This window comes from Muscardinus avellanarius (assembly GCF_963383645.1).
Source record: "Muscardinus avellanarius genome assembly, chromosome: 5".
In the NCBI taxonomy this organism is placed as follows: Eukaryota; Metazoa; Chordata; class Mammalia; order Rodentia; family Gliridae; genus Muscardinus; species Muscardinus avellanarius.
In genome coordinates this window covers 57,459,653-57,483,373 of record NC_137790.1, presented here as the reverse complement: position 1 = coordinate 57,483,373, position 23,721 = coordinate 57,459,653, and the positions used below count along the sequence as shown (strand labels likewise).

The following is a 23,721-nucleotide window of genomic DNA, read 5'->3' as shown; positions in this document are numbered from 1 at the left end:
GCAGTGGCGGGAAGACTGGCCATTGCCACGGTGTGTGTGTGAGGCTGGGTGGAATAGGTAGAGATGGAGCCCCTGGTAGGGATGGGTGGATGACAGTGTTCTCTACCAAGAAGTGTGGCAAGTGGCTGATTTGGGGGAGAGATGGCATGCCAAAATGAGAGGTTGTGCGTGTTTATTATCTGATGTAGGTGGATTGTTTGCTTCATTTTCTCCTATCAATACATATAATCAAGAATATCCTGTGCTTTTGAATGAACTGTCAAAGCTGGAACTCCTTTGTTGGAGTCGCTGGCTCTCTCTAGTTTTAGTCTTGAACAATTTATATTAAAATTAAACATTGTATCTCCTTAATTTATTGCATTTATTAAATTCATATTTTTATTTTTATTTATATCAGCTTCTAATCAGAGGACTATACAAGCTCCTAGGGTAAGTTAAAGTTTATTGCTTGAATTGGGAATGATCACTGGATGGATTACATTAAGTGATGATAATTGGAATATCAAACTGTTTTGCTCTCTATTTAGTGTAACCTCAAATTATCATAAACCTTATATGATGGATCCAATTCTATACTAAAGCTTGGGTTTGCTCATTTAAGTATCAGTGGGATGGAATAAATGATTCTTTAAATTTTTACTGACTTCTCATACCCAGAACTGGAAAGCTGATGAGTAGGAATGTAGGTTATTATCTCTTCCAACAGAAGGAAGCTGATTCCAATATATTGTCTCACCTGTTGGTTCCATTTGTTGTGAATACACAAAGCAATAATTTTAGTCTTACAAATGAGGAAGAGAAATTTATATTAAATTGGCCTCATTAAAAATTATAATCTGTAAAATAGACATAAATCATGTTGAAAAAATTGTCTTGAGTTATGATTCTCTGCCTCCCCCATTTTATAAATATTTTTCCCTGAAATCTTGTAATATGGGTTTCATTGAACTGTAGGTAACTCAATAGGTCTCTGAGAAAATTCCAAGAAAAGGAGTAAATCTAGGAAGGGATAAATGAAGAGAAAGATATTTTAATAAATATAGACTCATCACAGTGACAGACCTGAGAGCTCTTTTATGGAAATAAGATCTGGAGAGAATGATATTGTACTCAGCTTCCTATAAAGGATTGATGATAGATCTGTATGAAATCCCAGAGCGAGTCTCCTGTCTATGGCAAGAAGTGCCCTTAAATCTGACAAGCCTCAGAAGAGGGGCCTAAAAGGGTACGTTGGGTAGGGGGTGTTTGTTTCATCTCAAAAATTTATTATAAAAAGATTGGTGCCATAACTACACTGAAGTACCTCTTAGAGATGGTGCAACCACTGGACCTTTTAATCCTAATAGTTTCTTTCCCTGCTACTAAGTTCAGTTTGCACAACTTGAAAATGACTATTGTGCTCCCAGCTCTTGCTTAACTGTTATTTATTCTGCTGTTGCTATTTACACGCTTGCACTTTAATATTTTTGTGAGAAGTTAGGATTTCTTGAACTGAGTAATGTGGGTGGAATAGAAAATTCTACATAGAAAAATAAAATATTAAGCCAGGCGTGGTGTCGCATCCAAGCTTGTAATCCCAGTATTTGGAAGGCTGAGATAGGAGGATCACAGTTTTCAGACAGCCTCAGCTACTTAGCGAGGCCCTTTGTAATTCAGTGAGACCCTGTTTCAAAAATTAAAAAGGACTAAAATATAGGGCTGGTGTTGTAGCTCATAACTAGATGCCCCTGGGTTCCATACCTAGTACTGCAAAAAAAAATATTAAGAGAAGAATACAGTTATTATTAAACTGTCAACCAGACTTGGCAAACTTTGCTTTAGCCTTTACTACGTTATCTCAGTTGTAGACTGTAGGATTCACTGCTTAATATATAGTTTAATGTTAGTATATTTAAGCTTTTGCATAAAAAGACATGAAAAATATATGTTTATGTAAATTTACTTTAAATATTTTCCAGAAAGCTGTAGAGGAACCCCTTAATGGTATGTAGTTATTATAAACTTGTATATTTTTATTGATCCATTATCAGATCATCATTTGAACTGCTCCTCAAAGAAGTTAGAATGCCCACCCATTATTGCATGGGAAGAATCTAGATTCTTTTCCCTTACCTTGACCTCTAATTCTTTAATTATTCATCAAGAATTTTGTAGTATTCTCACCTCTGGGAAAAGCATACTACTCAGTGTCCCTCACGTAGCTCTGCATGCTATTAGCCAAGTGTTATTTAGGGGAGGGTACTCTTTTCCTTTTATAATGGCCAGAATGAAGAGCAGCACCCCCAGTACTACACTTCAATTTCTGATTTGTAAATTTCAGAAAGATATAGGCTATCACTATAGAATGAGACCAAATCATTTCACTTTCTGTGTTCCCATCAGCATCTGTTTCCTTTATGGATGTTGTGGGTGTGGTTCACAGAAATGCTCTGTACTAAAAGCAATAGTCATAAAGTGAATTTGGCTATGTAGTTATAGAGTAGTTGTCATGATGTCACTGCATAGTTGTTTGTTTTGAAATTGTTTCTATTTGTGGATCCTTACTAACTGCCTCCTTGGCTTGTTACTAATCCTTAGCATTTAAAGAATCGAAAGGAATGATGAATGATGGTAAGTATAAAATGCACCTATAATTACAAATTGGTTGAAATGTGGACATTGGAAAGAAATCAAAAGGCTACTTGAAAGTATGGCTCTGTTAAATAAAAGAGACACTGTCAAATTATTAAGGTCCACATTTTTGGTATATAAAATTTAAATTTACTTTGCTAAAAACTGCAGAACTGCAGCCATAAAAGTTGTAGGGCCTCATGAATCAGACTTCCAGGTCATATGGCTCATATTCAGCACCTGGTGGCAATAAAATGATTTTTATGAGGCACAAAGATAATCTGGCACCACCTTGGTCATTTTGACAGAGTTTCTTTGATACTTGTGTTGGTGATTTTGTCTCATATTCCCCATGTGGACTTAATATCTCTGCTTTCCCAAGCAAGAACTTGAATCTAACCCATTCTAAAGAGAGTTAAAGAAAGAGAAAGGATAAAGAGAGATGTTTAGTTATTCTAGATTTTGCTATTAACTATGGAAATCTAGACTAATAATAACTACTACTCTTTATTATTAATTTCCAAGATTCATATTTGTTAATTTTTAAAGATTAATAAGTCTGAGATATTAAGTGCTACTTGCTTTCATATTGCTTTTGCTTTAATATTCTATGACTCTCAGTTCCACTGGCATTAAGGAGCTATATTTGTGTTTTTACCTTATTTCCAAAAATTTCTTTATACCTTTGGCATTTGCAATCATTCCTTGCTCATGTAAGTAGCTCACTTTATATTTTACAGTTTTAAAATCTGTGACCTGCCTGCTCACCTCTGTAATAAAGTGTTGCACTTAACACAGAAGGCTTTGTTCCCCTGAGAATAATTAATTTTTTCATAAGATTAAAAACACTTTGATCATGTGTTGAGGAACTAAATATAAGACAGTGCTATAGTGTTAGCTTGTGTTCAACAAGGAATCAGAATGATCCTACTTCTGTAGATTGTTATCACAGCCTTTAAATGTATATTTTGTTGTACAAGCCACTCCTCATAATAACTAACATAAAAAAAGTAAAAATAGTAGGTGACTGGAATAAGTTAAAAGGCCTAGTTTCTGGAATCATGGCATGTTTTAGCCATGTTTACATCTCTATATTCTATTTCTCAAGTTCTTTGTTCTTGCCTTTTCTCACTGGGGTGTCATTTTTCTTTTTCTTTTTTTTTTTGAAGAGTTAAAGAAGTTTATTAAAAAGATAGAAATACAGAAGACAGTTAAAGCCCCATGCCATTCAGAAGTGGCAGGGGGTGGGGGTAGTTCGAATGAATTCACCGAGATATAACATGTGGACCAGACATTTTATACCCAAAACAAAGTCAGCCCTCCATGGGCGCCAAATTGTGTTACAGTTTGGGGAGAAGATCAATTCCTCCCAAACAAACCACGAAAACAGAAAAACAGAAAAACCACGGGTTCTTGTCCTGAGCTAAGGATAAATACACATTAGCCCGGACTCTTGCTGAAGATTTAAAGAAGTTTATTAAAAAGATAGAAATACAGAAGACAGTTAAAGCCTCAATGCCATTCAGAAGTGGCAGGGTACGAGGGTGGTATGGTTGATGGAGAAACTAAACTTTTCTCCATTTTCAGAAAACCAGTGTAAGAACCTCAAATGCCTCTTCCTTTGTGACATTTCCCATGTGTTTGGAACCACTGTATCTGGAGATATCATGAAGCGGTTTTGCCTCAAACATTGGGTTGTTCATAGCACATGAAATCTCCATGAACTCAGAAATTTCATTAGTTTTGCCAATATTAAGCTGCTCAGAATTTTATTTTTAATCATGTGTCTGGTTGGAACTTTCTACTGCCACTTGCTCAGTGCGTTTAGCTCACCTGCCTAGTTAGGGACTCAAGTCCACAGTGCCTGCCGAGGGATTTCCTCATTTACCTACAATTGTCATATGTATTTCACCTACATTAAGCAAATGCTATAGATCTAAAGTACATGTGGTAAAATATTATTCTAGGATCAAGTTTTTGCCTTGAAACGAGTAAACATCTCTTGGCTTTTCCTCAGCTCACTCAGTGAATCAGACGATGCTGAGTTTTATTTTCGTTTGGCATTGGCATTTTACTTATCAACCCAAAAAGGTTAATGATTTACCTGGTTTACATCTCTGACCTTTGCAGGTCTTTTTTTTTTTTTTTTTTTTTTTGCAGGTGTAGGGATGGAACCCAGGGGCATTCGACCTCCAAGCTACGCCCCCTGCCCTATTTTTTATTTTTTATTTTGAAACAGGGTCTCACTAAGTTACGGAGGGCCTCACTAAGTAGCTGAGGCTGTCCGTGAACCACGATCCTCCTGTCTCAGCCTCCTGGATGCTGGGATTAAAAGCGTGTGCCACCACTCCCGGTTTGCAGGGTTTTTTTTTAAATTTATAGATGCTGTATATGTGAAACAATGCCAGTGTTTAAAAATGCATCAACATCTTAATACATAGAAAGTAGTCATACTTAGTGACAATCTGTCCATTTTTCAATTTTCCAGAATAACTGAAGGGAAGGGGTGAACCCTGGTTTGCAGAGTCCTGGGAACTGAAGGAATACACTTGTGTTTAAGAACCATGGCCTTGATGATTCACTGTTGTGAAGAAAAAAAAGAAGAAGAAGGGAGAAAATAAGTCATTGACCCGTAAATGATTATTATAGTTAAGTTTTTACTCAAAGAAGCTGTAATTCATTTAATAAAAGAATTATGAATTGTATTGTATACCTAATTGAGATCAGTTTTCTGTTGTTATTTTTATTCAATTAGGGGCAAAAGTAAACGGGGCAACTTCCAAGAATGATACCTTTCACATTCTAGGGCCTCTTGACTCTAGGCTTAAATTGGTTCAGGGTGAGAATTACCTAGCACTTACCTGATGGTTACCCAGAGATACCTAGGAAGAACAGCAGCTTCCATCAAACCTTAGTAAACTCAGGTTCCCAGTAACTTTGGCAGTTAGGCTAATAGCTGAATAATGTTTCTGCCACTTCTGGGTCAGGGGGAAAGCAAGTTAAGTAGAGCAGGTGTGTGGTTGAGAACATCTCCCATGCCACCTGCGTGTGCTGTGATACTGACAGAAAGAGAGTGGCCGTCATTCTTGGGGGTTGCTATCCCCACATTCCCCTTCAACACACAATGTGACAGATTTTTCCTGGCTTTGGGTTGTTTTTATTGACCTATGTATTTTTCTTTAATGCACACTACCCTGTGAGCCCTGTCTTGTCCTCCTGTTACTTGCTTTTGCTGTACAAGAAGTAGCGTCTTTTCTCCTCTTTGAACGCGGTCCAGTGACACAGTGGCATCAGTTGCAGAAAGGAACCAGACTCGTTCTCAGAGCACTGTGTTCACACGTCTCAGCAAAAATAGCTATGGTTGTAACATATGTATTCCCTTCCTCTGGTTTGAAGGCAAAAAAAAAAAAAAATCTACAGTGTTTCTTCACTTCTTTTCTGATCGGAGGCATGAAAAAGCAAGACTGAAATCCGAACTCTGAGTCTCCTGCATGGCAACATAATGTGTGTCTCCATCAGGCTGTGGGCCAGCCCTCCAGAGGGCGGTTTTACCCCTGTCGTGTCTCTGTTGCATGATGATCACTCACCACTGCCCTCCTGTAGTCCTGCCTCCTGCTCCTCTGCCCCTGAAATCAAACAGTAAAACAAAACCACCACATTTCCTACCCCAGTTAGAAGAAAAATAACGTTCTGACAGTGTGATCGCCTGGAGTACTTTTAGATTACTAGCACTCGTTTTTTACCTCGTTTGTGGGTGTGTGTTTGTGTGTGCACATATATAAGGTTGGCACATGTGTCTTCTGTATGGGCAAAAGTGGGGTACCTACAGGAGAGCAAATGCTACCTTTGTGCTTTTAGTAAAAACATTGAAAAAAAGGTCCTTATTGGGTGGAATTGTATTTGATGCAAATATTTGATCACTTAAAACTTTAAAAAACTAGGTAATTTGCCAAGCTTTTTGATTGCTCAAGATACCCTCTAAAAAATACTGGTAATTCTTCCTGTTTGTGTAATAAAGCATTCCTATTTGAAGCTGCATTACTAATAGTCCTTTCTTAGTCTACTGAATGTTTCCATGTGCCTCTTTTATGCCAGATTTATTGTCATATTTCATGTTTGGACCAAGTGGTTTGCCCATGGCAAACCTAAACAAACGTACGACCTGCGGAGGCCTCTCACAACACTGAACACACACTCGAGACAGCTCTTCTCCGGGAAAAATATATACATAGGATTTTCTCTCTCTCTCCTGATTGTGTGGCTGTCCAAAATATTAGCATATGGAGAGGGAGCTGTGTTCCTTTATGCAAATCTGATGGCTCCCACTGCTCTTTTTTCTTCTGGAAATATTTATACTTTGCTAATATTGTTTGTTACTTAGAAATCAGTTTTGATGAAAGGAGGAGAGGAAAAAAAAAACAAATGAACTTGGAAAAGATCCACATTCCTATTCTCTATTAAGAAAATTAGGTGTGAAAATCTTTATAGTCTAAATTTTTTATGAACTAAAGCGTGGCTTCAGTCTTGAGTCTGACCCTCTGTTGCGATTTCTGCCTTGCTGCCTGCCTTCAGAGGAGTGCACTGCCCGAGACGATGCCACTAGAGGCGGCAGCAGGGGGAATGCCAGTTGAGATGACTTTCTGTCTCGCTCATTGGTCCCTGAGGATAAAGGACCACAACAGCAGGAGGCCTGCCAGGGCATCACGGGGCCAGCTCATTCTCTAAGTCAGACTCGTAATAGCTTCCCAAATCTGTCACATCAGATAATAACTGCTAACAATATATTGAGCATGATACATTTGTTTTGCCTCCTAATATGCTTCTTACTCCCTGATCCTGATTTTTGCCATCATCTCCTCCATTCATTTTTATTTATCGTCTGTTCTCGGAGTGACACCATTTTGTCATTTTCTGCAACAACCTTTCTAGCCTTCTGGGGCAAGTGACATGTTTCTTTTTCTTCACAATATTCTGCTCCAGCACCCCCCCCCCCCCTTCCCGGGCTGTCCTTTGCAGTCTGTCTCATCTGTCTAGTGGCCTCTTTCATTTCATCTCTTACCCACCTTCACTGGGACCTCATTTGTCTCTGCTTAGTTCTAGTGAGTTTTTTGGTCTTGCTCTTCTCACTCGATCTCAAAATTGCTCCCATAGCAAGAGTTTTTCCTTCTTCTTTTCTGTCTCCCTGCAATGTTTTGCATACATTAGATGCTTGGTACATACGTTTGATGATTATGAGTTGGCTGTATTTAGTTTTCTCACTATTTTTAATAGGGTGAGCTAGAGAGTTTTCTTTTTTTGATAAGTTTCACATGCTCTAAAAATCTTAAAAGATAATGATTTTTTTTTAACCTGGAAATTTCCAGGTTCATTCTGTTGAAATTCTTGAGAATGTCAGAATTAAAATAATGGGGTCATCCCATAATTGGGAGTATTGCTCTTTTCAGGCCACTATTATCAATTTATTAAGCGACCAACCAAATTGTGATTTTAGTTACTAAAGGTCAAAAAGTGATAAATTTACTCCTCTATCTCATTAATAAAATTTAAACGTATATCACCTTCTAGGTCTATCTTACAGTAGGTATTCAAAACTGGTGATAAGTGGTATAAGTATGAAAATACATGCCCTTTTATTTACCTCTTGTTGAAAACAAGAATGAATTGTCTAGTAACCCTTTCTCTTTTAATTGTATTTTATTTGATTAAGGGTTCATTGACAAACATTGGTTTTACATGCATGTCATATATTTAAATTCACTAGCTGCCGTCACCCACTGGGGGTCCTGTTAAGTCATTTTCAGTGACTCATCAGGATGATTCAAGTTAACTTTGAATAGATGAGCAGTGACCAGGAATTTTTCCTGCCTTTAACCTGGATAGCTCTTACTTATGATCACTGAAGACCAGCTTTTCCATAAATCTAGTCTTTTGAGGAAGAAACAAACAAAGCATTTGTAATAAGCTTCTCCATAAGACAACATCAGTGAAATTTTAAGTGTAGTTATCATGACAGGTGAGAGAAGAAAGTATTTTTGTTTTTATTAGATGGAGCATTATTTACAAAAAGCCATTGTTGAGAAGTAGATCCCGCGTCATATAAATATCCATTAACCATTCTAAATAAAGAGAACTCCAGTGTTGCTATGTGCAAGATACTCTCTTGGGGGCATTTTTGCATAGCAATGAAAGGTGTGCTATTTGTCAGTAGTCATTTTTTTTCTTTTTTTTTTTTTTTGGCAGTGATTTAAAGACCAAAGTTGTTTTACAGCTGTGTTATCATTAAAAGGTTTTTTTTTATATGTATTAAATCAATTTATCACTGTTTGAAGCTTTGAATATCTGCAACCTCTGCCAAGGTACTTTTTTATTTAAAAATAACTTTGTAAATATTACCCTGTAATATTATATATACTTAATAAAACATTTTAAGCTATTTTGTTGGACTATTTCTATTGCTGCAATGACCGACCACAGCACATTTCTGAGAAATTTAGTTTATCACTGCAACCCTAAGTTGTCCATATTTTATGTAATAATTCAAAAGATTACTGGAAGTATTAAGTACAGGTTCTCTTGTAAAATATAATACCCAATACATAAGCTGGAGCAAAGTTCTAATTATAAGCTTTAATCGGGTCTAATGTATTTTATAATTGTTTTTAACCAGTTTTACCCACCATATAGTTAAAATATAAGTGAACGGGAGACCTGGGCTCTAGCCCTGGTGGTACTGCTAACCAGTAGAGAGGATCTGTCAAGTGATTGGCCTGCACCTGATTGGCTGTCCTTACCTGTAGCATGAGGGAAGCCCCTACCAAGACTGAAATGGATGGCTAGCCATCTTATTTGGTTATTGGTTAAGACTTCCTTGACTGCAAGTGAAGAAAAAAAAAACCCAAACCTAAAACAAAATGGAATCTATTGGTCAATGTAACCTGAAAATTCAAATGTACAATTAGATTCTGGACCTCCAACCCGAGTTATAAAGACCCTTTGTCTCATCTGCTTTCAGCTTTTCTCTCCTCAGGATGTCCTTTCTTCCCAGGTTTTATGTGATGGCAAATGACTGCAGGCCCAGGACTGCCTGACAGCTCTCAGGTTCAGGGAGGGCAGAGGGATACAAGTCTTGTCTGCCCCCCACACACACACACACACACATTGAACCTCAAGCCTCTGCCTTGGTTCCTGAGGCCAAACATCTTTGCTGCTGTGTTTGGGCCAGCCTGACTTCGATATCTAGCCTAGAGTGGAGGTTGTGGGCTTTATCTACAGTAAATAAACAAAACTATGGGCAGAAGTCAGAGTGCAGGTTTGCCTGAAGCACAATCCAGGGATAGTTATCAGAGGATGAGAAGTCATTAGATTTGAGCATAGGATTCCCATGCTCACTCCAGTGCTGCACCCCTTCAGGCCCATACTCCACAATTCTTCATCGTATGTGTGATTGTAGACCATATGATTGGAAAATAGCATTTGGAAGCACAGTTCCATCTCATTCCTTACATCATAGGCAATTAATTTTTTATGCATTTATGAGGACTTTTTCATTCTCAGCAGGAGTAACTAATGGGGTTCAGAAAGCATTTAATGGCCTACCTCCTGCACTGAAAGCTGCTCTCTGCAGCACAGAACTGTGCTCAACCTGATTAGAACTCCTGCAGAGGTATAGGCTTCCAGATGCAATTGGATTTCAGTTTTGTGTGGTGCTAGTCACCTTAGGACCTCAGTTTTCACAACTTGGAACACAATGAATCATGGTAACATCATACAGGTAGGTTGTGATACTGCCAGGAGCTCAGAGGTTGAATTGGCAGTATTTAGCTGTGCCAAAACCCACACACCCCCATCTCTATATATATTTCTCCTAAACTTCATGTTTACATAACCATCCACCAAATCAGAGGAAAGAGAAGTATTTAACTAAGTTATAGACAATTTAACTGATTATTAACATTGAAGAAAGCACTATAGTTTGCATAGAAGTGATCAAAGCTCTACTTCTCAAGTGTGTATTTAGTCATCTTACTACAAGGCGGTAGCCTCTCACCTGTAGTTCTGGAAAGCCAGGTACTTTTCCCTCAATCTGGATAATGAGAAATGCCTGGTAAGCATGTCTTCTCTCTGTAGGTAAATGTTTTATAAATCTGAGAACTGCATTCTGGTGTCAGTCTTGATGACAGGATGCTGGTTTTACAAATTTGCAAAACTGTTGTCATTGTTCTCTTAAGGGGTAGACATTGCAAGACCATAGTGTGGTACTAGGCTCGCTGAGAGCTTCTATTGAAATAATTTCATTTAATCTTTCTTCAGAAACAAAAGTGGTTTTGCTTCCAAAATTTCTTTGGGTTTCCTGAGAAGATCCTCTAGGTTAAAGTGATCATCTGTCAGCTGTTAGGCTTTTTAAATGAATTGTTTGAAAAGTTTAAGTGTGTTTAAAATACAAAACATGCCAGGCATGATAGTGCATATCTGTAATCCCATTACTTCTCAAGTACTTCTCTAAGGCTGAGACAGGAGGATCTCAGGTTCAAGACCAGTCTCAGCAACTTAGTGAGACTCTCATCAACCTAGCAAGACCCAGTTTCAAAACAAAAATAAAAAGAGCTTGGGATGTAGCTTGGAGGTAGAATGCCTCTTGGTTCAATCCCCAGTGCCTAAATTAATTAATTAATTAATTAAGGAATGCATCATTCATGGAGCTAGTTGCTTTTTCATTGGTTTTCATTAAATACATTGTTTTGGAGTGCAATGCTTGAGCAGCATAACGGGTGAAGTGAACTCTTATGGTCAGTAGCATCATCATGTATGTAACAGACTCTAGAAAAACACAACTTTGGCATGCCGTGGACACATGGAAAGTACTGAAGCCCCTTGCTCTTCCCACTGCTGCAGGCTCCTTCCCTACCAGGCATGGCTTGCCCTGCCTCCTTGGGTGCTGGCCCTGTGTTGCTGGCCTCCAACCACCTCCCAGGCAGCTCTTTCCAGGAATGCTTCTCACTCTCCAAGGATTTCTACCCCCAGCTCAACCAGACATTTTTTAGAATGTGATGTTCATAAGACTCACTTCTGCAAGTTAGCAGATGCATATATTTGGTGACCTGAAGAAACCTTTCCCTATTGCAATGTTATCAAGTGTTCTCCCTCACAGTTGGCTATATTAGTATCTTGAACTTTTATACTTGATGATCATGGGTTCAGTATAGCCCATGTTGCCTCCCATCTACATGCCTAGCTATCAGTGGGAATGGGTCCAGTAACAATTATGACTGAATGGAACAGAAAAGATTACCCTGGATCCTATGCAGGAATATATTTGAAAGCATCAACAAGTATCAGTCAGTCTCATTTCACTTCAAATAAAGTTGTCAGAAAATTATGGCACCTTTATGCTTTGAGGCTAGTAATAGATAGGGTGATATATATTATTTACCCAAAAGAATTACACTTGAAATTATACCAAAAAAAAAAAAAAAGAATTCCCAGTTAGGCTTTCTCAAAAACATAATATTTAGTAAAAAATATTCTTGGATTATTTTTGTATGTCTACAAAAGTATTGAGTACTTTCTCTGGAAAAAAAAAAAACATTTTGTTAATGAGTATCGTGTGACTTTCTGGGTAGAATCCTTGTTCTTTATTGTATAGATAGACAAGACTTAGTAGAAACCAACAAACTCTTTACACCCCACCCCCATCCATTCCACAAAGGCAACCGGGATTCCCCAAGGGAATTCGAAAGTGATGAAAGTGACTCAGACCAGACTTACACGCCTTTGCTTTAACACATGCTAAAGAGCAGTGTCCTCGCTCCACCCCCAGCCCAGCCCAGCTGAGGCTTATTTGTGTTTCACCATTATGCTCTTCAAAAGAGTGTGTGTGTGCTTCTTTATTGCTGAGTAGAATTCCATTGTGTGTATTTCTCATAATTTTGCAATTCATTCATGTGTTGACGGAGACCTAGGTTGGTACCATATTTTGGCATATTTTGCTATGAACATGGGTATGCATATGAATTGTGCTGCTATGAACATGGGTATGCATAGTTCTCCTGGAGAACATTATGTTAAGTGAGATCAGCCAAGCACAGGAAGAGAAGGGACATATGTTTTCTCTAATATGCCCAAACTAGGGAATATTAGAGATACAAAAGGGACTCCAGATAATGGAGGGGAAACCTCAGCAAAGCTACAAAGGAAAGATAGGAGAGGAAGAAAGCTGAGGTTGATTAATGGAGGAGCTACACTCAAATATGTGTATAAGTGTGAATGTAGCATTGTTAACCTGGAAACTCATTGTTGGGAGGGGGAAAAGGAAGTGGAGGGTAGGATACCACCTACTGTATGAATGTATGCCATTTTCAATATGATCCACATAACAATAAAATTAAATTAAAAATATTTAAAAAATAAATAAAGCCAGGCGTGGTAGTGCATACTTGTAATCCCTGTGCTTGGGAGGCTGAGACAGAAGGATCACACAGTTTCAAAGCCAGCCTCAGCTACTTAGTGAGGTTCTCAGCAGCTTAGTGAGAGCCTGTTTCCAAATAAAACAGAAAATAGGTCTGGGAGTATAAACTGGAGGTAGAAAGCCTCTGGGTTCCACCCCCAGTACCACCTAAATAAATAAATAAATAAATAAAGTAAAATGATTCATACTGATTACTATTTTAAAAAAGAATGTGTGTGTGTGTGTGTGTGTGTGTGTGTGTTGTGTTGTGTGTTGTGGACTGAATCCAGAGGTGCTTTTCTTCTGAACTACACCCTCAGTCCCCCTTTTGTTGATAGTACTGGGGATTGAATCCAGGGGCATTCTGCCTCCAAGCTATATCCCCTAGCCCTTTTAAATTTTTGTTTGAAAACAAGGTCTCTCCAGAGTGTTGAGAGATTCTTTACATAGCTAAGTTTGTCCTCGAACAGATGGGATCCCCCCATTTCAGACACTCAAGTAGTGGGATTATAGTTGAACACCACCACACCCAATTCCCCCAAAGGACTTAAAGGGCCCAATATGGGTCAGGCAGCTTGACACTGAGAAAAGCTGCTTCTCAGGACCAGAGCCATGCTGGAGCTTGTGGGAGGAAGATGGGCAGAGGGTCTGAAGAGAGCAGAGTATGGTGGGTAAACAGCTCCAGCAAAGCCTCATCTCGATCTTCCCTGCTCAAAACCACCATGGCAGAGGTAGAGAGATCAGTGTGCTCATATAAAGAACAGTTCTTTTTCATGTCCCCCCTGAGAAACAAAGCCACTACAAGAATTTTCACTATATATAGAAAAAGGATTTGTAGGAAGAAAATGAAAACAAAATTTCTAAATCCACATGTTCTGAGCCTCTGGATCAACCTGCAGGGACACAGGTGCTGATGGAAACAACATTTTATGAGTCTACCTGCTCCTGTCCCCCTGGGGACTGTTATTCTTCCAATTGGAGATGAAGAATAAGGCATGGCCTCTCCAGGTGAGGAGGGAGCGAGCAGCATGTGTTCTTCAAAAGACTCAATAAGATAATAGATTTTTTTAAAAGCTATTGCCAGGTGTAACTTACTTATAGTTTCAAAGGGCTTCTTTTAAATGAAATCTTTGCAAGCAATAGTAAAGAAACCTAGAAACCCCCGGGGTGATGGTTAGAGCCCTGTCAGGGATTTAAATCTAATTATTGGCCTGAACATAAGGAAGAGAAAGAACCGGCCAAGTGTCAGCTGGGAAAACAATAATAGCCATGGTGTTGCTCAGCAGCCCAGCTATTAGAGCCTTAAAGGATAGTTCAGCAGCACGTTTATTCTTGTCCTTTAAGGAAGGCCACGGAGGCATCCACATTTCCCGGTAACAGTTTCATTTTCTCTGGAGTAGAAGTGCTTCCTGTGCACCTACATCTCATCTCCTCTGAGCACCTGATTGTAGACCTTGGAGCCAGTTTTCGGGGGAGGAGGGAGGCACTGAGCACAGAGTGAGCGTGCCCGCACCTGTGCCTCGCCTGCTGTGCCACCTTGCACGACTAACCTTCTATGGGCTTTAGTGTCTTCATTCACAAACAGGAAACCAAATGAGATACGGCAAGCCAGGCAAGTAGTTAGTACAGTGCCTGCGCAGTATAAACACTCAGTAAGGGTTGGTTGTAGCTCTTTTCCTCTTCTTCTAATACATCAGCCAAGATAGAAAAACTAGCATGATGAGGGTCTAGAGAGAGTGTATCATAGACTGAAATACAAGTTTTCTTTTTTTATTTTTATTTTATTTTTTTATTTATTTTTTTTTTTTTTTTGGTGGTACTGGGGTTCCTGGAAGCCCTTCTACCTCCAGGCTACATTCCCAGATCTATTTTTACATTTTTTTAAATTTGGAAACAGGGTCTCCTAAGCCACCACACGCAGCTGGCTTCGAACCTGCGCGATCCTCCTGTCTCTGCCTCACAAGCACGGGGATTACAAGCGTGCGCCACCACGCCCAGCTGAAATACAAGTTTTCTGATGCTGTGTTATGGCCAAAAGAGCAAATCGAACATGAAAGGACTAAGTGTAAATAACAAGTGCAGCTAAGCTGTGGACATGGTCATTCCAACCACAATATTGCTATTCAGATACCCCCTGCTTTCCTGGGTGAAACCAGAGGACAGACGATGACATCAGGCATCAGATTAATTCTATTTTCTTTTTACTTGAATGCCAGGAAGTTAAAAGGGAAAGAGCCTGGAGTAGCTGGGAATGATGGCTCATGCTTGTAATCCCCGCTCTTGGGAGGCAGAGACAGGAGGATTGCACAGGTTCGAAGCCAGCTGCACTGGCTTAAGAGACCCTGTTTCTAGATAAAAAAGTATAAAATAGGTCTGGGAGTGTAGCCTGGAGGTAGAAGAGCTTCCAGGAACCCCAGTGCCACCAAAAAAAAAAAAAAAAAAAAAAAAAACCCAAAAAACAAAACAAACAAAAAAAAGTGAAGGAGCCAGCTAGGCATGGTGGCCCATGCTTCTAATCCCAGCATTTGGAAGGCTGAGACAGAAATATCAAGGTTCGTGGACAGCCTCAGCTACTTAGTAAGGTCCTTTGCAACTCAATGAGACCCTGTTTCAAAATAAAGAACAAAAAATAAGGTTGGGGGTATAACTCGGATGTAGAATGCCCATGGGTTCAATCCCCAGTACCAAAAAAAAAGTGAAGGAACCCATCCCTTAGCATATGCAGGGTGTCTGGGACCCTTTTACTCCTCCCAACATTACACAGCTCCTTCATTTATTCATTTATGCCAGTGACTGGTTCTCCAGACTTCTCATAATACCTTAAGAACAGGCCCTCCCTCAAGCCGGGAGTGGTGGTGCACACTATAATCCCAGCACTTGGGAGGCTGAGACAGGAAGATTGCACAGGTTCGAAGCCAGCCTCAGCTGCTTAGTGAGACTCTGAGGGTCTATTGAGACCCTGTTTTCAAATAAAAAAAATATTTAAAAAATAGGTCTGGGAGTGTAGCCTGGGGGTAGAAAGCCCCTGGGTTCCATCCCTAATACCACACTCACACATACACAAAAAGAACAGGCCCTCCAATCAATGTAGACAGAACATAGCTGAGAAATTAGAGCTATCTTTAGGCTAATATCTGACAGAACTAAATCTAAGTATATGGAAGAGTGCAGCTAAATATTGAAAATATTAGGCCTCATAAATAATATTTCACAAATGGTAACACTTCAGCCAGGGGTTTTTGATAGGGTTTAAATCATCCTGTAATCAGTCTGCTCTCTTCTCTAAAAGGATGAGAGGCCTTGCTCTGTCAGTCCTGTTCGGTGGCTGTGGAGCACTAAACAAGGGCAGCTGGTGACAAGGCTGTGAATTGGAAGAAGCTTCTATTTGCTTTTTCTCCGCCTACTCATATGGCCAGGAATGGTGGCCAGTTCAAGCAAGAATAAGACACCATGTGGGCTAGCTGGCCTGAGTCGGGTGTGCAGAATACAGTAACTTACCTTAAATAGTGCCTAGTTAAAGGCCTCAAATTCATTTTAAGGCTTGGTTTTGTAATGAATCCTCTAATGCTTATAATACAATGTATTTCCCACAAAGAGGACTATTGAACTGTCCTAATATTTCAGCGTTTTAGCTCCTACTCCCGACTTGGCCAGAATGTGTGCTGAATCACTATGTCACATTGCATTAGAAGATGCTTCACTGTGTCTGTTTGGTGTTTAGAAATGCAGTAACTATCCTAGAGTCCTTCCTCAGTTTGTCCTCTGTCCCCGAGGAACAGAAAGAGAAGTACAAGGCCAATCACAGCACCATAATGATATTGAAAAGTGGGTACTTTGGCAGTCACCTGGAATCACAGTAGGAGGTTGAGACAAGAGGCTCACAGGTTCAAAGCCAGCTTCGGCAACTTAGCAAGGCCCTCAGCAATTTAGTGAGACACTGTTTCCAAATAAAAAATAAAAAGGGCTTGGAGTGTAGCTTGGAGGTAGAATGCCCCTGAGTTCAATTTTTAGTACAAGAAAGAAAGAAAGAAGGAAGGAAAGAAAGAAAGAAAGAAAGAAAGAGAGGGAGAGAGAGAGAGAGAGAGAGAGAGAGAGAGAGAGAGAGAAGGAGAAAGAGAGAGAGAAAGGAAGGAGGTACGGAAGGAAGAAAGGACTGACGGGTACTTGTTTCCTTCATGGGGAATATTGCCATTATAATCTACCAAATAAAAAGTATTTTGTAAACACTTTCCTTTTTTTCTTCAAAATGAACCTCACTGCCTTTCCACCCAGAAATAAAAATGCACCACGAATCATAGCATTATCAATACATTTTCAGTGGAAAGGATGTTCTGAGTAGTGAAAAATATAAATAAATTTGTTCTACGTTGAAATTAACTATGCAACTAGCAAGATAAACACAGGGCAACTAATTGCATCCAAGCAACATTCACAATAATGTTGTTCTACAGAAAGAAAAAGTCAGTGGCATTAATAAAAATTAAGCAATATCTCAGTGGAACTAGTAAATAAATATATATCCATATGTTTAATTAAGAGCCAGACCCAATTATGCCTTACTTCTCAGCTGCTTAAATCAAGAAAGTCTAATGTTAAATGAGAAAAATCAACTCAGGGCATCTTGTCATCTGCATTTAATCAAGACTTCTGCGTCTTAAATGAACTTTTAAGATGGGTGGTGGCAAGGTTGTATTTAGGAGATCGTGGAGACTTTCACGGTTTTCAGTCTGCCAGTCTACAGATCTTCAGTTTGGGTATAGAAACTGTGGCTGTAAAGCCTTCTCCTATAACTTTGACTCTGTGTTTCTGGTGAAAAGATGCCACATTGGGCTAATAGAAGCAACACTTGTACTGATAGCTATACCTAAAATTATTTTTATATTGTTGTTTTTCTGATAAGAACAATGCATAAATTCCCAGCAAAGTGCTTACTTGAGATTCTGCTTCTTTCCCGCTGAATTTTTTGCAATATTCTAGGCATTTCAGTATACATTAATTACCAAATATGGGGACGAGACCAAGTTAGGGGGCTGCTCCTGTCTCTTTTATCTTAATACTTCACCATGGCAAATTTTCTACATTGTTTTCTTTCCATCGACTCCATTAACTAAAACCCCAGAGTTGAATCTGAGTTAATACACCTTTCTTAATTTAATGACAGATAATCAGGGGAGGTGATGGATGGGGCACAAGGTACAAATCCCTCTACCCAGATCCCCAGAGAGCCCCAGGTGCAAGAAGGAACCCGGCCAGGAGCAGGAGATGTCTCTGCCTGGCTCTGGAGCTGAGTTTGCCCTGTGCAGATTCATTTCCTGCTACATTTCCCTTCACTTGTCAGGAATATTACCAGGATTCATGAAAAGACAAGTGAGATAACATGTCAAATACTGCAAAATCCTTGAAAGAAAGATGTTATGATATATAAATCACTGTCATTTCTTATTCCACTGTTAATTATTCAGGCTTCTTTCTTTTCTTCTTCATCTTACAAGGTCCCCCTCCCTTTTTGTAAAGATAGCATTTACTGGCTCGCTCACCTTGAAAATAACATTATCAGCAACTGTTTATTAAGCCCTTGTTCTGTTCTGAACACCGCCAGGGCCTAAGACTAAGGACAGGATCCAATAGACATTGTCTCTCCAAGATAAAGAGCAGAAATTTAGTAAGTTTCCTACAGTCTATGGACCTTGATCCCCTCATTTATTACTTAGAAAATGTAAAAATAAAAAAAAATGACAATGTTCTTACATTTTTGGAAATGTTTTGATGACTGCATATGGCGTTTTTTTTCCTAAGCTCTGTTACTTTTATTTTTTTATTTTTTTATTTTTTAATTTATTATTAGTTTTGTAATCATGCATCACTTTGGAATACAAGACTTGAGAGGATATACAAGCATATATCATCCAATAAGCCCTCATCCAATACCCATTCCATTCCCTCCTCCTCCCTCGATCCCATGCTTAATTGGTGTTTATCTTTGATATATTTGTTTACGCACCTCATGAGTTGTAAAAAGATTCCATCCTCCCCCATCCCCTCCCCTCTGATTGGTCACCTTAATTGCTTCTCAATAGGGCCTTTTCTACTACTCGACTTCCTCCTGTTACCCCTTTCCTCCAAGTTTTTGCTAATTAGGGGAAGCATCTGGTCCTTATTTTCTGTGATATTTCTCTGTGCATGCCACATTGCAAGTTCAGATCCCACTCTTGACGGCCCCAGTAGTGGCCTGGCCACCCAGGGGACTCTTATCCCGACCTCGCTGGCTCTAGCACCGGCCTTGCCTCATGGGAGGCCCCGATCCTGGCCTAGCTGGTCCCCGCACCAAACCCCTCGACTGACTCTGCTCCCAGCCTCAGAGGCCCCAGCACCAGCCTAGCCTCACAACAGGCTCCAATCCTGGCCTCGCTGACCCTGGCACAGGCCTAACCACTCGGCAGGCTCCTATCCTGGTCTTGCAAGTCCCAGGATATGGCATTATTAAAGCAAAAAAAAAAAAAAAAATGGTAACTGGGCCTAAAGTATTCATTAGTAAATAAAGCCAATAAGCCTTTAAAACTAACATTATCCTTATCCAAAATTAAGCAAAATCTAATTTGGGTAATTTCTAGTAAATGCTTAAAATGACAGAAACAAGACTTAACCTCAGCCAACCATAAGCAGCAAACTAACATATGATTGTGTGACTAGGGAATTTCCAACAGAGGAAACCAAAGGGAATTTTTTAACCATAGTCAATCAAACACTTTATTTTGCTTTCATATTTTCCCTATAAATACTGGCCTCTGCTGCTCTGTTATCAGAACACTAAACCTCTTTCAGCCTGGTATTTCCCAATTCATGAACTGCTTCTTATTCAAATAAACCCTAAAATTTTATTGTGTCTCATGCTTTTCTTTTATAGTATAGGATATAAAAGTGGAATTTAGCTAGCAGCTCAACACATGCTACTCTTTTTTTTCCCTCTCCCATTCATAAATGAGAAGAGGGGAAAAAAATCCATAAATACATTTCCCCATTTCTTAAGTTTGGAGGGAGTTTTTGTTTTGTTTTGTTTTGTTTTGTTTTACAGGGTGTTGTTGGGCAGAAGTGGAATCTGTTGTTTTTTTTAAAAGGAAAGTGATTTAGGACACTAAATCACAGCTGTTCACATGTGAGAAATCACAGGATAAACATTGTGTAAGCCTAACTTTTCCTACCAGAGCCCTCACTGGAGAAGTATGTCCTTTATGTCTAGCTGAGGAAGCTCTTTGAGCTCCTGATGGAGGGAGAGGCCTTTGGGAGGTGGAACTGAAGGCACCCAGACCCCTGGCACTGGCTTCCCCAACTGCCAGCCAGGGCTGCCCTGGGCAAGTTGGTGGAGTTGTGTGGTAATGTTCACACACCCCTCCAGTTTACCCTTGTGTCCCTGAAGACACCATGAACATGGCAACCCAAACCCCAGAAACAAAATAAGCAACATACCCTTTTCTGGGTGGACTGTGGGTAAATTATGCTCACATCTAGAGAAAAACAAGTGTTCCAGATTTCCCCATGTCCCTCCATTCCCCTCCAGCCTTACCCACTCGCCCCAGCCTCAGCTCAAAAGTTCATTTAGGTAGTTCATATCCTGGTTAATCTCTGGAGAAGGCCACGTGGGGCTAGGTATCTGCAGTGGAGGCAGGGGCCACACCATACTGTACACAGAGCATCTGATTCCTTACCTGTCACTAAAGAGCTGTGCACACAGACTGGATGCTGTGGCTTTCCACATCACACCTTGTTTCTGCATAAAATGAGGAGCTGTCCAAGATGCTTTAATGGATCACACGAGAGCCACTCATCTGTCACCTCGGCCAATGGTCAGGACTCTGGCTTGCATTTCTTTCCCACTTGTACCCAGCCAGGGGTCAGAGGGTGACCTATGAAAAGAGCCAGCATCCCAGTGACTACCTCTGAGTGGTACAAAGGAAATCCTAGTGAGAAAAAAAAAAAGCTGGGCATGGTGGCACATGCTTGTAATCCCAGCGCTTGGGAGGCTGAGACAGGAAGATCGCACAGGTTCGAAGCCAGCCTCTGCTGGCTTAAGAGACCTTGTTTTCAAATAAAAATTATAAAATAGGTCTGGGAGTATAGCCCAGAGGTAGAAGTCCTCTGGGTTCCATCCCAGTACCACAAAAAAAAAAAAAAGAAAAGAAAAGAAAGAAAGAAAAAAAGAAAAGATGACACCTCTGTCCAGCCTGATCCAGTCCTCTGGCATCCCCTGAGGACACCATGCCCAAGTCAAGTGCAAATCCATGAGCCTCCCTAACACTGAGGATGCCAGAGCATGAGGAGGGTTATTCAGAATGGAGATCAGCAGGGACTCTACAGTGTGCAGAGTACTGTGTAGAGGGCCGGTTGCAAATGGGCAAGGCAGAGGGCTGTATTTAATGTACTAAAAGAAAAAGTAGAGAAAGAAAGAGAGCAGAAATAGAAGATCTGCATATTTATTTTAAAAATCTGAATTTCCAGTTTCTATTAAATAAAAAACAAAAAAGTAGATGTTTTTTGGTTATTTTGTTGTTGTTGTTTTGTTGTTGTTGTTGTTGTTGGTTTTTATTTTGTGTTTGTGTGGTACTGGGATTCCTGGAAACCCTTCTACCTCCAGGTAACACTCCCAGACCTATTTTTTTTTAATATTTTTATTTGGAAACAGGGTCTCTTAAGCCAACGCGGCTGGCTTCGAACCTGCACGATCCTCCTGTCTCTGCCTTCCAAGCGTGGGGATTACAAGCATGTGCCACCATGCCCGGCTAAAAACGCAGAGGATCTGATTGTGCTGAGACTATGTCGCCCCTCCCCCAGTAGCTAGCTGGGCTCACGCAGCATCATCCCTTTGGGGAGATGACATGCTCCCCAATTCTCCAAGGCTTCTCCACAGTTACCACTTGAACCTGTATTTTAGTGTTTTGCTTGTAGTACAGAAATATTTCTCTGTGCTCCTAAACCTACATGAAGTGAGAAAACAAAACATATACCCAGAGGACTGTGTGTTTTATCAACAAATGGAAAGAGTATCTTTTGGGAACTGAAGAATATTGCTAATGTTTACTGTGTTTGCAAACCCCTAGAATGCTTCGTTCATTTGCATTACCTACCTGGCTCTTAAAGGCATTTTAAGTTCGCCACCTTTCCCTGGAAAGCTTGGATAATGGAAACTGACAGATAATCTGTAACTGTTCTTCCCAACCCTTGGTCCTCACAGGGTGTGGTGGGATTGCCTTGGCTCCCAACCTTGGCAGGAGTTCTAAAGTCTCTAGCCTTTGCTTGATTCACCACCTGCAGTACACTGAACACATATCATCCATCAGTCTTCAAAAGGGTAAGGATTTGGAAAACTAACCTTTAGCTTGTTTGCTTGGAGTACTAATAACATGAATTTCTGTTATGGTCTTCTCCATCTTTCATGGAGATGAAGAAAATCGGGCTCAGACAGATAAATAACTTGCCCAAAGAGTGAAACTAGAGTACCAGCTGGTCTTAAAGGGGGCTGGGAAGGTTCCCTTCCCTTACTCCTTTCACTGGAGAGAGCAAGGAGTCCGTTCCCACAGCCCCCTTCCCTGTACTCCCACCATGAGCACAGTATGCGTGCACACTAGCCCTCCGGGTTTAAGCTGGTGAGCTCCTCCTGGCCTCTCCCTTCCTCACCTCATCTAGCAGGTGCTGCAGGAGAGAGAGTAAAGCCAGCTGGTGCCCGCAGCCCGAGGGAACGGCCACTGCCAGAGCTGATCAGGACAGCTGGGCCCCGAGCCCTCAGGAGAGCACTCATGAACAAGGATGACCAGAAGACCCTCTGTTTTCTTCTCCAGCTGCCCAGTGCTGCCTGGTCCTCAACAAGGAGGACTGTGGCGGGGTGCTGGGGAGTTCCTTTGCAGTGGAACTCCAGCTGCTCTACCACGGCAGCAACCTGATGCAGGAGGGTGTACAGCAGCCCCGCTCTTCTCCTTGGTTTTACTTTCTGTGGTTTAAGTTACCTATGGTCAACTCCCATGTAACACTGTTAGATGAAAAATTCCAGAAATAAAAAAGAGTCATAAGTCTTAATTTGCATGCCATTATAAAGAGCAGGATGAAATCTTGCACCTCCCCGCCAGGGTGGAAATCGGCCCTCTGCTCAGTGTATCCACATTGTATATACTGGTCGCCTATTGGTTGCTTAACAGCCCTCTCAGTTGCCAGACTGACTTTGCAGCACTCTGATGTTTGTGTTCAACAAACCTTATGCCTAACGCCACGTCACAGTGCCCAACTCATTCACCTCGCCTCACCTTATCACCTCAGCATTGAATCAAATCATCAGAGGTAGAAGAGTGAGTACGGTATTAGACACTCAGAGAGAGCAACAGGGAGGCCAGCCCCATCACCTTTGTTACAGTGAATTGTTATCATTGTTCTATTTAATTATAGGTTGCTAATCTTACTGTGCCCAATTATTAAGCTTTATCATAGGTATGTGTGTATAGAAAGATGCAGAGCATATATAGAAAGAGTTCTGTGCTACCTGTAGTTTTATGCATCCACTGGAAGTATTGGAACATGTTCTCTGTGGACAAGGAAGGACTAGTGTATAAATATCCTAGAAAAAACAAAGTTCACAGCCCTGGCACTCATGGGACTGAAGTGTGGCCCAGGGTGTGCCGCTCTCC

At 40.4% G+C, this 23,721-nt stretch overlaps 1 protein-coding gene across 1 annotated transcript in view; it reads left to right on the top strand.

Moving 5' to 3' along the window:
* CD47 (CD47 molecule) overlaps positions 1-5,219 on the top strand; it is a gene marked incomplete at its 5' end in the record, with an annotated part of 60,814 nt that extends 55,595 nt beyond the window's left edge. The window contains 2 exons of the mRNA XM_080695579.1: positions 398-429; positions 5,099-5,219. Coding sequence (XP_080551705.1) covers positions 398-429; positions 5,099-5,107 — 41 coding nt within the window. The 3' untranslated portion in view covers positions 5,108-5,219. The remainder of the gene's footprint in view (positions 1-397; positions 430-5,098) is intronic.
* Positions 5,220-23,721: the final 18,502 nt, after the last annotated feature.